General features: G+C 43.3%; 1 protein-coding gene across 2 annotated transcripts in view; it reads left to right on the forward strand.

The window, feature by feature from the left end:
* LOC140739974 (pyroglutamylated RF-amide peptide receptor) overlaps positions 1–14,059 on the forward strand; it is a 73,081-nt gene that overhangs the window by 24,424 nt on the left and 34,598 nt on the right. Inside the window, exon 2 of one of the 2 annotated variants that reach the window (XM_073068743.1) lies at positions 7,669–7,827. The exons of the other annotated variant lie outside the window; for it this stretch is intronic. Coding sequence (XP_072924844.1) covers positions 7,669–7,827 — 159 coding nt within the window. The remainder of the gene's footprint in view (positions 1–7,668; positions 7,828–14,059) is intronic. 2 annotated transcript variants of the gene reach the window in all.

Raw genomic sequence — 14,059 nt, forward strand, 5'->3', positions numbered from 1 at the left:
TCCCAGGTCCCTTTGCACCTCTGATTCCCGTATTTTCTCCCCATTTAGAAAGTAGTCCACACAACGCTACCTAGGGTACAGTTCCTCTGGTCTGGGTGACTTAAGTATCTTTAGGTCTTTCAGCTTTTTGAGCATCTTCTATCTTGTAAGAGTAACTGCACCCACTTCTCTTCCTTCACACTACTACCAAAGTGCATGACCATGTATTTTCCAACATTGTATTTCATTTGTCACTTTCTGGCCCATTCTCCTAATCTGTCTAAGTCTTTCTACATCCTACCTGTTTCCTCAACATTACGTGTCCCTCCACCAATCTTCATATTATCTGCAAACTTGGCAGCAAAGCCATCTATTCCATCACCTAAATCATTTATATACAGCATAGAAAGAAGTGGTCCCAACGCCGACCCCTGCAGAACACCACTAGTCACTGGTAGCTAACCAGAAAAGGATCTTTTTATCCCCACACGCTGCCTCCTACCAATCAGCCAATGCTCCAACCATACCAGTAACTTTCCTATAATACCATGGGCTCTTAACTTGGTAAGCAGCCTCATGTGTGTCACCTTGTCAAAGGCCTTCTGAAAGTCCAAATATACAACATCCACTGCATCCCTTTTATCTATCCTACTTGTAATCTCCTCAAAGAATTCCAACAGGTTCATCAGGTAGGATTTCCATGAAGAAAATCATGATGACTTTGTACTAACTTGTCCTGTGTCACCAAGTGCTCCATCACCTCATCCTTAAAAATTGACTCTAACATCTTCCCACACACTGAGGTCAGGCCAACAGGTCTATAATTTCCTCTCTTTTGCCTTCCTCCTTTCTTTAAAGAGTGGAGTGACATTTACAATTTTCCAGTCCTCTGGCAGCATGCCAGAGTCCAATGATTTTTGAAAGATCATTTCTAATGCCACCACAATCTCTAACGCCACCTCTTTCAGAACCCTAGGGTGCAGTTCTTCTGGTCCGGGTGACTTATGTACCTTTAGGTTTTTCAGCTTTTTGAGCACCTTCTATCTTGTAACAGTAACTGCACCCACTTCTCTTCCTTTACTCACTACAACATACGGCAAACTGCTAGTGTCTTCCACTGTGAAGACTGTTGCAAAATACTCATTTAGTTCATCAGTCATGTCCTTGTTCCTCATTATTATTTTTCCTGCCACACTAACTAGCGGTAATACCTTTCCTCTTCATTGACTCTTCACGGATGTCAGGGATTTCTAGTGGGTGCACACATGTAGTTAGTTTGTGAACCCACGTGCTCTTTACTTGAGACATACCGGTTACTTGTCAGAAAATGCAGATTCTCCCCGTGGCTCTCTGATTATTATTACTAAAGGCTAGATCCTTATAACAATTTTCCTACAGGTATTCTTCACTGTCACATCCTTTCACCCCTGGCTGTCAGTGTGTGGTTAGACCTCTTTCATTAACGCAGGAGATTCTGTACATGCTGGAAATCCAGAGCAACACACAGCAAAATGAATAAAGTGCTGGAGGAGGCAGCATGTGTGGAGGGGAACAACAGTTGCCATTTTGGTCCAGGACCCTTCATCACAAATGGAAAGGAAGGGAGCAGAAGCTAGAATGAGAGGGTGGGGGAGGGAGAGAGGTAGGTGATAGGCAAGACCAGGTGAGGTGGTAGGTGGGTGGGTAGGGGAGGAGGGGGGGAATGAAGTAAAGGGATAGGTGAAGAATTTAAAGAGGTGACGAAGAAGGAAACTGATAGGAGAAGATAGTGGACCAGGGAAGGAGGGGCACCTCTTTGGATTTCCAGCATCTGCAGAATCTCTTGTGTTTATCAGAGAGAGGAGATAGGCAGGTGAGGAGAAGAGAAGGGGTGGGGGGGGGGGGGGGAACCAGAAGGGGGAATGTAAAAAGAGAGAAGGGGGAGGAGAAAAGACCAGAATTTGGAGATAACAGTGTTTGTCCTTGATGTTCTGGAGAGATGAATGCCTATTTTCCCAGTGGAAGTGTCAATGTTGTAACTCTAGAGAGATGTTCTAGGAGAATCTCTGAGTCTCTTTTTCTGGTCATCATGTGACTGTTTGTCCTCAGTCTGTAAGTGCATCAGACACAGGAACAGAAGGCCACTCGGCCCATCAAGTCTGCTCCACCATTCCATCATGGCTGATTTATTATCCCTCTCAACCCCATTTTGATAATTGACATATTTTGAACTTTGAAGTCAAGTTTATTGTCATCTGCTCAAGTACACACGCTTATGCACAGGTGCAATGAAAAATTTACTTGTAGCAGCATCACAGGCTCAGAGCATCAGATAAGCAGCATTCACAAGAAAAACAAGGCTGGCTGGTGGTGTTCTGACATCAGTACCTCCCTTTGAGGCAAATGGTCCTGAGTTCAAATCTGGCTGGGTCTTGAACATTTTCCATCCATGCTGGGTTGAGTGTCATGTTAGCAACTTGGCTTTGTAAAAAATCGTCAAACACTACAGAAATGGCAAAAATGCTCCCCCCCCACATGCCACAAGGTGTGAAAAAGAACAAGAAAAACATAAATTATATGCAATTTTCACAAGAAGGAACACAAATAGAACAAAAAAGTTAATTTTAGTGCAAAGTGATCAAACTGGACATAGTGGTACTAAACTGTAGTGATTCAGGTTGCCCTGATTGTTGTGTATTTAATATCTCAGTAATAATTGAGTAATCTTGCATATATAAAATTTGATTAAGCACTCTTATTCATGTAAATAATTCATTCTGGTTTGCATATTTAAATATGTGAATTACGTGCATCATCACGCTACCACAGGATACACGTGTGCCTCACTTAAAGTAAAATTGAACTAAGACTCGTGTCTCTTGGCTCTCTTGTTTTCCATTGAATTGGTTTAATGTTCTGAAGTTACAAAGCATAATATCGGTTGGTTCAAGAACCGAATGGTTGAAGGGAAGTAGCTGTTCCTGAACCTGCTGGTGTGGGACTTCAGGCTTCTGTCCCTCCTGCCGGATGGTAGCAGCAACGAGATAGTATGGCCTTGGATGGAGGGAACCTTTGGTGATGGATGTTGCCTTCCTGGTGCAGTGCCTCCTGAAGATACTATTGACAGTGAGGAGGGAGGTGTCAGCGATAGATTGGGCTCTCTGCAGCTTCTTACATTCTTGGACATTCTAATTGCCGTAAAAGACAGTGTTGCGGATCACAAAAGGTTGTTTGATTCTGTGTATGGCGTTCTTGGTGCAGGTTCAAATGGGTCAATATAATATCAGAGAACATATACAACCTAAAATTCATACTCTTCACGGACATCCACAAAACAGGAACCCCACAGAGTGAATGACAGAATCAGTGAAGCCCGAAGCTTCTTCTCTCCCCCACCCACTCACACCATCAGAATCAATGACTGCCCCACCTGCCACCATGCAAGCAAAAGCCCTCTAAAGAGGCATTGATCTAGAGTCCATCTAAACTACAGTGCATAACCCGGCTCCTCAGTATCTCAGACAGGCTCTGTCTCACCAGCGAGGGACAGAGAGGTTGCTCCTGCAGCAACAAGAGCGGAGAGCAGCAACTAGCTGTTCCCCGGTACAATCTTCCTCACCGCTTCTCTAAGCCCCACCATCTCGAGAACTGACAAGCACTCACTCTCCATCGAGAGAGTGAGAGATGGGGGATCACTCAAATAGAGGGGGCCTTCTTCTGATAGCAGCCTGCGTTTAGCAAACACACAGCCTGTTGTCTCCTGTGATGTTTCAGTTTGCAGGAGTGGGTTGTTTATGGGGCAAGGGTGTGAGTCTTCCAGGCTGCTCCTGGAGATAGCGAAGCACCAGGCCACACAGTGGGTCCGAAAACCCACTGCTTGTGAAGAACTGTAGATCTGTTTCCAGTGTGGGTAAGAATGTGTCACGACGTGCACTGGCAAATGGCTGAACCCAGGTGCGGAGGAACGACAAGCTCCCGTGTTGGGACAGAAACAAGAGTTTGCTCGTGAGAAAAACAAACGATCTTCCTTGGCTTGACCAAGCAACCCAGCAAGATGAATCATTCTCGAAACACACACAAGGAACCCACAAAAAATGCTAATTAGGAGTCCACTTTAAATAATCACAGTAGGCTGCAACCCCGTGCCAGTTAAAAGAAACTTGACAAGATTAACCATAAAGCACAAGGACTTAGCAGCTCAAGATAAGACGACAATGAACAAATACAGTATGAACCAGCTCAGTAACAACTTAATGATGGTGATAAGAAACAATAACAACTAGCAGCTACTTGGAGAAGCATGGACCAATAAAAATATTCAGTGCTGACTTGTAAAGGGAAAATCATATATGCCTGATGTAAACTGCCTTTTCCAAAAGTTCCCTTCTTGGAAGTGCTATAGGGCTATTAAAACAAAAACTTAACGCCTTCTTAGAAATTTCTTCTCTCAGGCAATTAATCTGATTAACCATTCTAGGTAGCCTCACAAACACCCCTCTATCTAATACCTCAATCAATACACTATGTAAAAATCCCAGGAGATCAGCAATTTTTGAGATACTCAAACCACCCCATCTGGCACTGATAGCCATTCCACGGTCAAAATCACTTAGATCACATTTCTTCCCCATTCTGATGTTTGGTCTGAACAACTGAACCTCTTGACCATGTCTGAATGCTTTTATGCATTGAGTTGCTGCCACATGATTGGCTGATTAGATATTTGCATTCATGAGCAGGTGTACCGAATAAATGAGGGCACATTTACATGTATTACAACTTGGTTGTGGTGTGTTGGTCATACAACAAAAACACATTAATCAATTATGAAGTATAAATAGTTATATAAAAATAAATTCGGAGGTTAAAGTATGAATATCAGAATCAGAATCTGGTTTAAGATCATCAAGTTGTTTATTGTCATTTAACTATATACATGTACACCGTCAAACAAGTCAAAGTTTCTCTGGATCAGTGTGTAAAGCACATTGGTACACTAACACGCATATAACCCACAGTAGCTTAGGAAAGTAAGAATAAAATCTACAAATGAATTATTCATAAATAAACAAACTGCATAAGTTTAATATTATTGGCATATGTCATGAAATTTGTTGTTTCATGACAGCAGTACAATGCAATACATCATAAAAAAAACTATAAATTACAAAAGAAATATATTTCTATTTTCAGAGGCTGTACTTGATCGGGTATTGGGAAATGAACCTGGTCAGTTGTCAGATCTCTTAGTGGGAGAGCATTTTGGAGATAGTGATCATAATTTTATCTCCTTTACAACAGCATTGGAGAGAGATAGGTACAGACAAGTTAGAAAAACATGTAATTGGAGTAAGGGGAATTATGAGGCTATCAGGCAGGAAATTGGAAGCTTAAATTGGAAACAGATGTTCTCAGGGAAAAGTACGGAAGATATGTGGCAAATGTTCAGGGGATATTTGTGTGGATTTCTGCATAGGTACGTTCCAATGAGACAGGGAAGTTATGGTAGGGTACAGGAAGCATAGTGTACAAAGGTTGCAATAAATCTAGTCAAGAAGAAAAGAAAAGCTTACAAAAGGTCCAGAGAGCTAGTTAATGTTAGAGATCTAGAAGATTATAAGGCTAACAGGAAGGAGCTTAAGAAGGAAATTAGGAGAGCCAGAAGGGGCCATGAGAAGGCCTTGGCGGGCAGGATTATGGAAAACCCTAAGGCATTCTACAAGTATGTGAAGAGCAGGAGCATTAGACGTGAAAGAATAGGACCTATTAAGTGTGACAGTGGGAAAGTGTGTATGGAACCGGAAGAAGTAGCAGAAGTACTTAATGAATACTTTACTTCAGTATTCACTATGGAAAAGGATCTTGGTGATAGTTGTGATAGGTACTGCCCAGTTCATAGTAACACACTTCTCCCAGTCATACTGTGACACAGGAAACAGATGCTTGAAATCTGGAGCACCACACAAAGGAGGTGGAGGAACTCAGAGATTCCTCTGAGGCTTCATGAATAACTGCCTGAATGATTTCCCGTTACCTTGGACACAAGTTTTTTATTGTGCCAATATTATATACTGGAAATCAACATAACCATTTTGAACTGCATCCTTCAAAACCTTGAAGGCTTGAAAGATGAATCTGTTCTAAATATCAATGAAAACTTCTGGCCTTCATAAATAAAGGAAAGCCAGCAAATCAGGGACTTCAGATTATATACAACAGCAGTTCTATTCAGACTATTATACAACAGCAGTTCTACACACATGAAGTGTTCTGCCTAATTCTAAGTTTTAGAAGGATGTGAAACCTTTGGAGAGAGTAAAAAAAGAGTCTTATTGGGAAATTTCCACATTTGAAGATTAAATTGATGAAGTTGAGTTTGATCAGAGAAGATAATGCCAAGGTGAGTTATTGATTGATTGATTGATTGATAGATTTATTTTATTTAGGGATATAGGACAGAGTAGGCCCTTCCGGCCCTTCAAACCATGTCACCCCAGCGACCCCCAACAAACCATATTACCCCTAACCTAATTACATGACAATTTACAATGACTAATTAACCTACCTGGCACGCCTTTGGACCGTGGGACAAAGGGGGAAAATACACGCATTCCACGGTGAGGATGTACAAACTCCTTACAGAGGTCATTGGAATTAAACTCCAAACTCTGGAAATCCCCAAGTTGTTATAGCGAAGTGCCAACTGCTGATTGAAGATTTTAATTGTGAACATTGCACACCACAGCACAGTACAGACCTTGTAACTTAACTCGAAGATCAATCTAATCCGTTCCTTCTACATAACCCTCCATTTTTCGATCATCCACGTGTTTCCTTAATGTCCCTAATGTATCCACAGTTTGCCCTGTGGCTGAGCACCTTATTGACTGCTTTTTCCCTGGAGCTGTTACACTTCATTATTTATTCTGAATTTATTTTTACTTAGAGATGTAACTTGGTAACAGACTCCTCAGGCCACAATGAACCTGCACTGCCTAATTAAACCCATGTGACCAATTAACCTATTAACCCTTATATCTTTGAATTAGGGAGGAAACTTGAGCATCCTGAGGAAACCCATGTGGTCAAGGAGAAAACATACAAACTTCTTACACATATAAGCTTTATACTCTCAAAATTTCACTTTTGAGTCCCAGTCAATCGCTTACTGTAACAACCTTAACTTTCTTGCAAGAGTCTGTGAATTCTCTACAGATTTGTTCCTCTATAATATTGCATTTTATTGTTGGCCTGCACTGTTCTCTTTTGAAAACAAATCCCATCTGCCTGTAGGTGGTCTATATCCCTCCAGTCCCCAGCTGTTCATGTGCCTAACTACATCTCATTCTGTCTTTTTCATCTGCTTTCACGGTCTTCCCTGGAAGCACATTCCAGGATGGTCAGCCCTGCTCTGAAATTCCCAATGGAACTTCTCTCTGGCTCTGGTTTCCTGTAATTGTCCAATGTGATGGACAAACACCACATTATTGGTTTATACACGTAAAAGATAACTTGGACAGGTACATAGATAAGGAAGGTTAAGAGGGATAAAGGTTTGAATAGGACCAGCTTGGGTGGGAACTTTGGTCAGCATTGACCAGTTGGGCCAAAGGGCCTGTTTCTGTGCTATGACTCTACGAAACTGATTAAAAATGAACAAAATCCATTGAGTTATGCTGGTCAATTGAAAAGATCTGACTTTGTTGGCAGGTGAGTTCCTGTGCAAGATGGTGTCATTTGTCCAAACCATGGCTGTCTCCACGGGAATTCTGACCATGGTGTGCATCGCAGTAGAGCGTTTCCAGGGCGTGCTGTACCCGCTGCGGCCCCGAAGCACCAGTGCATCCTTGCAGGGCAAGAAGCTGATAGGTAGGTGTTACTGAAGTACTAGACAACGAGGAGATCATCCCTGACATCTCTGGCCAACCAGAAACAGAGTAAAAGCATCAAATAAATCACAGTTAAATCTTGAGGCTCTCATGAAAGAGGTGGAGAGTTGAACTTCTGTAGATGCACGGTAGAGAGTATCCTGACTGGTTGCATCATGGCCTGGTATGGAAACACCAATGCCCAGGAAGGAAAAGTCTATCGAAAGTAGTGGATAAGCCCCGTCGGTCCCAGGCAAAGCCCTCCTCACAACTGAGCACATTTACATGGCGTGCTGCCACAAGAGAAATTCTCCCCCCATCCAGACCATGCTCTCTCCTCGCTGCGACCTTCAGGCAGGAGGCCCATACCACCATGTTCAGGAATGGTTTCTACCCTACAATCATCAGGCTCCTGAACCAGTGTGGATAACCTCAATCACAATTGTTATAAACTGATTCTGTGACCTACAGACTCACTTTCAAGGACTCTTTACAGCCCATGTTCTCAGTATTAATTATTTGCTCAGTTTATCTTCTTTTGCAGATTGATTGCTTGTCAGCTTCGTCTCTTTATAGTTTTTTTTTCTGGAAATCGTTTGTATTTCCTTTTTCTCCCTGTACGTGCCTGCAAAGAAATGAATCCGAGGGTAGTGTACTGAAAAGTTCAAAGTAAAATTTATTATCAAAGTACATACATGCCACCACATACAACCCAGAGATTCATATTCCTGCGGGCATGCCCAGCAAATATACAGAACAGCAACTGTCAGCAGGATGAATGAACACCAAACTGTGCAAATGCAAATAGAAATGAATAGCAATAAATAACAAGATAAGGAGTCTTTAAAGTGAGATAAATTGTAGGAACACCAGAAACAGAATGAGTGTAGTTACCCCCTTTTGTGCAAGAGCCTGGTGGTCGAGCAGTAATAACTGTTTTGAAGCTGGAGGTGTGAGTCTTTGTGGGTGAAGCTAAGAAACTGCAAGGGTAAAAAACCATTATGGGAATCATATCAAGATGTGGGGTTGGGATTGCAAAGGGAGCTGGAAAAGGCATGTAATAAGGGTAATGACTCAATTACAATGGGGCACTTCAGTATGCGAGGGGACTGGGGAAATCAGGTTGGTGCTGGTTCGCATGAGAGGGAATTTGTTGAATGCCTACAAGATGGCTTTTTAGAACAGTTTGTACTTGAGCCTACTCAGGGAAAGGCTTTATTAGATTGGGTGTTGTGTAATAACCCAGATCTTATTAGGGAGCTTAATGTAAAGGAACCCCTAGGAGGCAGTGATCATAATATGATTGAATTCATACTGCAGTTTGAGAGGGAGAAGCATAACTCACGTGTATCTGTATCACAGTGGAATAAAGGGAATTACAGAGGCACGAGAGAGGAGCTTGCCCAGGTGGATTTGAAGGAGGTACTGGCAGGAATAATGGCAGAGCAGACATGGCTGAAATTCCTGAGAATAGTTCACAGGATGCATGATAGATATGTCCCAGAGAAGAAGTAGTTTTCAGATGGCAGAGGTGGGCAACTATGGCAGACAGGAGAAGTTAAGGACTGGATGAAAGCCAAGGAAAGGCATATAAGGGAGTGGAAAGTTGGAACCTTTTAAAATCCAACAAAAGGCAACTAAAAAAGCTATTAGAAGAGAAAAGATGAAATATGAGGGCAAACTAGCCAGTAATATAAAGCAGGATACTAAAAGTTTTTTTCAGTTATATAAAGTGTAAAGCGGAGATGATAATACTGGTGAGGTAGTAATGAGGGCAAAGAAATGGCAGATTAACTTAATGGGTTCAGTCTTCACTGTGGAAGACACTAGCAGTGTGTCAGAGGTCTGTGAGTGTCAGGGAGCAGGAGTGAATGCCATTGCTATTACAAAAGAAAAAGTGCTAGGCAAACTCAAACGTCTGAAGGTGGATCAGTCACCTGGACCAGATGGACTACATCCCAGAGTCCTGAGAGAGGTTGCTGATGAGATAACAGATGCATTGGTCATGATCTTTCAAGAATCACTTGATTCTGACATGATCCCGGAGGTCTGAAAGACTGCACATGTCACTCTACTCTTTAACAAGAGAAGAAGACAAAAAGAAATGATAGGCCAGTTAGCCTGAGCTCAGTGGTTGGAAAAGTGTTGGAGACCATTATTACGGATGAAGTGTCGGGGTCCTTGGAGACTAATGATAAAACAAGTCAAAGTCAACATGGTTTCTGAGAAGGGAAATCTTGCCTGGCAAATCTGTTCTAGTTCTTTGAGGAAGCAACAAGCAAGTTCGACAAAGGAGAGGCAGCGGATATCATTTGCTTGGATTGTCAGAATGGATTTGATAAGGTGCTGCACATGAAGCTGCTTAACAAGACAAAGTCCTATGGTGTTACAGGAAAGGTACCGCCATGGATAAAGGAATGGCTGACAGGCAGAAGGCAGCGAGTGGGAATAAAAGAAGCTTTTTCTGGTTGACTGCCAGCAACGAGTGTTCCTCAGGTGTCAGTATTGGGACCACTACTTTTCACATCATTTGTCAATGATTTGGATATTGGAATTGAAGGCTTTGTGACAAAGTTTGCGGATCATAGGAAGGTAGGTGGGGGATAGGTAGTACTGAGGAAGCAATGTGATTTCAACAGGACTTAGGTAATTTGGGAGAATGGGCAAAAAAGTGACAAATGGAATACAGTGTTGGGAAATGAATGATAATGCATTTTGGTAAAAGGAACAATAGTGTGGGCAATATCTAAATGGGGAGAAGGTTCAAACATCAGAGGTGCAGAGGGACTTAGGAGTCCACATGCAAGATTCCCAGAAGGTTAATTTGCGGGTTGAGTCTGTGGTAAAGAAGGCAAATGCAATGTTGTTATTTATTTCAAAGGGAATGGAATACAAAAGCAAGGAAATAATGTTGCGGCTTTATAAGACTCTAGTTAGGCCACACTTGGAATATTGTCAACAGTTTTGGGCCCCATATCTCAGAAAGGATGTGTTATCTTTGGAGAGAGTCCAGAGGAGGTTCATGAGGATGATTCAGGGAATGAAGGGGCTAAGATATGAGGAGCGTTTGTCAGCTTTGGGCCTGTACTCACTGGAATTTCGAAGAATGTAAGAGAATCTTATTGAAACCTACTGAATGTTGAAAGGACTAGATAGGGTGGATGTGGAGAGGATGTTTCCTGTGGTGGGGGTACCCAGAACTAGAAGGCACAGCCTCAAAATTGGGGGATGACCTTTTAGAACGGAGTTAAAGAGGATTTTTTTAGCCAGAGGGCAGTAAATCTGTAGAATACTCTGCCACAGAGCACAATGGAGGCCAAGTCCGTGGGTATATTTAAGGTGGAAGTTGATTATTACCTGATCGGTCAGGGCATCAAAGGCTATGGCAAGAAGGCAGGTGTATGGGGTTGAGTGGGATCCGTGATCAGCCATAATGAAATGGCAGAGCAGACTCGATGGACTGAATGGCCTAATTTAGCTCCCATGTCTTATGGTCTTATGATTATGGAGTCCTGAGGCACTTTACCTTCTACCTGATGGCAGCAGTGAGAGGAGAGCATGGCCTGAGTGGTAAGGATCTTTGGCAGTGCTTTATGTAGATGTGCTGAGTGGTTGGGAGGGCTTTACCCGTGATGCATCATCCTCCAAGAGGACTCCAACCTCGTCGTAGGGTTTGGAGGCTTACGTACCTCAATGACCTGTAGAGCTACGCTGGCTGGATTCAGGTCTTGGTATGGTCACCCGTGCCAAACAGGTCAAAGGGGAGAGGCCAAACTAAGAGTGGTCCACCTGTCCTCCAGGTCTGGGGGATTCAGGTCAGGCCTACCAACCCCGAATATTCAAAAAACGTTCTCACGGGGCCAGCAATGAAGAAACTTTCTATATCTGTGTGTGTGACTTATAGTGCCTATAAAAAGTATTCAATGCCCCTTCCCCCGGAAGTTTTCATGTTTTATTATTTTACAAGCAAAAGAAAATCTGTAGATGCTAGAAATCCAAGCAACACACACAAAATGCCGGAGGAACTCAACAGGCCAGGCAGCATCAATGGAAATGAGTAGCCGATGTTTTGGGCTGAGACCTTTCCTCAGGATTGGAGAAAAATAGATGAGGAGTCAGAGTTAGAAGGTGGAGGGGGAGGGGTGAAGTAAAGAACTGGGACGTTGATTGGTGAAAGTGTACAGGGTTGGAGAAGGGGGAGTCTGATAGAAGGCCATGGAAGAAAGAAAACGGGGAGGAGCACCAGGGAGGGCAGGCAAAGAAATGAAGTGAGAGAGGGAAAAGGGGATGGGGAATGGTGAAGGGGGGGGGGGGTAATCATTACCAGAAATTAGCGAAATCAATGTTCATGCCACCAGGTTGGTGGCTACATGGATGGAATATAAGGTGTTGTTCCTCCAACCTGAGTGTGGCCTCATCATGAGAGTAGAGGCGGCCATGGATAGACATGTTGGAATGGGAATGGGAAATGGGATTAAAATGGGTGGCCATGGGGAGATACTGCTTTTTCTGGCGGATGGAACATAGGTGCTCGGCTCAGCAGTCTCCCAATCTACGTTGGGTCTCACCATATACAGGGGGCCACACCGGGAGCACTGGATATTGTCGATGACCTCAACAGACTCACAGGTGAAGGGTCGCCTCACCTGGAAGGACTGTTTAGCGACCTGAATGGTCGTGAGGGATTTGGTTAAAAAGTAAGCAGTATAACACTAATGGCACTTTATGTGATGAAACCTGGGTGGTGGATGGGAGTTCAGTCGTCTCACAGCCTGGGGGAAGAAGCTGTTTCCCATCCTAATGTCCTAATGTTACAGTATCTCCTGCCTGATGGTAGGGGGTTACAGGCAGAGGCGGATCTAAACCGATCGGTGAAAGCTGGCATGGTATCACATCGTAGAACGTAGAACATGCCATTTGGCTAACAGTGTTGTGCTGAGCTAGCTAAAAAGTAAGCCAAAAACATTCAAACACTAATCCCTCCTACCTATACCCTGTCCATATCCCTCCATCTTCCTTATATTCATGTGCCTATTCAAGCATCTCTTAAGAGCCTCTAATGTATTTGCCTCTACCACCATACCAGGCAGCCACCACTCTGAGTAAAAAACTTACCCCTCAGATCCCCTTTGAACCTACCCTCTCTCAACTTCAATGCATGTCCTCTGGTGTTAGACATTTCAATGCTGGGAAACAGATATTCCCCATCCACTCTACCTATGCCTGTCATAAACTTATAAACCTCCATCAGATGTCCTCTCAGCCTCCACTGCTCCAGAGAAAACCCAAGTTTGCCCAGCATTGCCCAGAACAAGCCCTCTAAACTAGGCAGCATCCTGGTAAACCTCTTCTGCACCCTCACCAAAGCCTCACAATCCTTCTTATAGTGGCGACCAGAACTCCACTTTGGTTGCAAGAACAGGAAAACAGATTATTATCTGAACGGTGGCCGATTAGGAAAAGGGGAGATGCAACGAGACCTGGGTGTCATTGTACACCAGTCATTGAAGGTGGGCATGCAGGTACAGTAGGCGGTGAAAAAGGCAAATGGTATGTTGGCATTCATAGCAAAAGGATTTGAGTACAGGAGCAGGGAGGTTCTACTGCAGTTGTACAAGGCCTTGGTGAGACCGCACCTAGAATATTGTGTGCAGTTTTGGTCCCCTAATCAGAGGCCATAGAGGGAGTACAGAGAAGGTTCACCAGATTGATTCCTGGGATGGCAGGACTTTCATATGAAGAAAGACTGGATCGACTAGGCTTATACTCACTGGAATTTAGAAGATTGAGGGGGATCTTATTGAAACGTATAAAATTCTAAAGGGATTGGACAGGCTAGATGCAGGAAGATTGTTTCCGATGTTGGTGAAGTCCAGAACGAGGGGTCACAGTTTAAGGATAAAGGGGAAGCCTTTTAGGACCGAGATGAGGAAAAACTTCTTCACACAGAGAGTGGTGAATCTGTGGAATTCTCTGCCACAGGAAACAGTTGAAGCCGGTTCATTGGCTATAGTTAAGAGGAAGTTAGATATGGCCCTTATGGCTAAAGGGATCAGGGGGTATGGAGAGAAAGCAGGTACAGGGTTCTGAGTTGGATGATCAGCCATGATCATACTGAATGGCGGTGCAGGCTCGAAGGGCCGAATGGCCTACTCCTGCACCTATTTTCTATGTTTCTATTTTTTTTTCTATATGCAATACTCCAGATGTGGCCTAATCAGAGTTTTATCAGA

The sequence above is a fragment of the Hemitrygon akajei genome, chromosome 1, assembly GCF_048418815.1.
Source record: "Hemitrygon akajei chromosome 1, sHemAka1.3, whole genome shotgun sequence".
NCBI classification, from domain to species: domain Eukaryota; kingdom Metazoa; phylum Chordata; class Chondrichthyes; order Myliobatiformes; family Dasyatidae; genus Hemitrygon; species Hemitrygon akajei.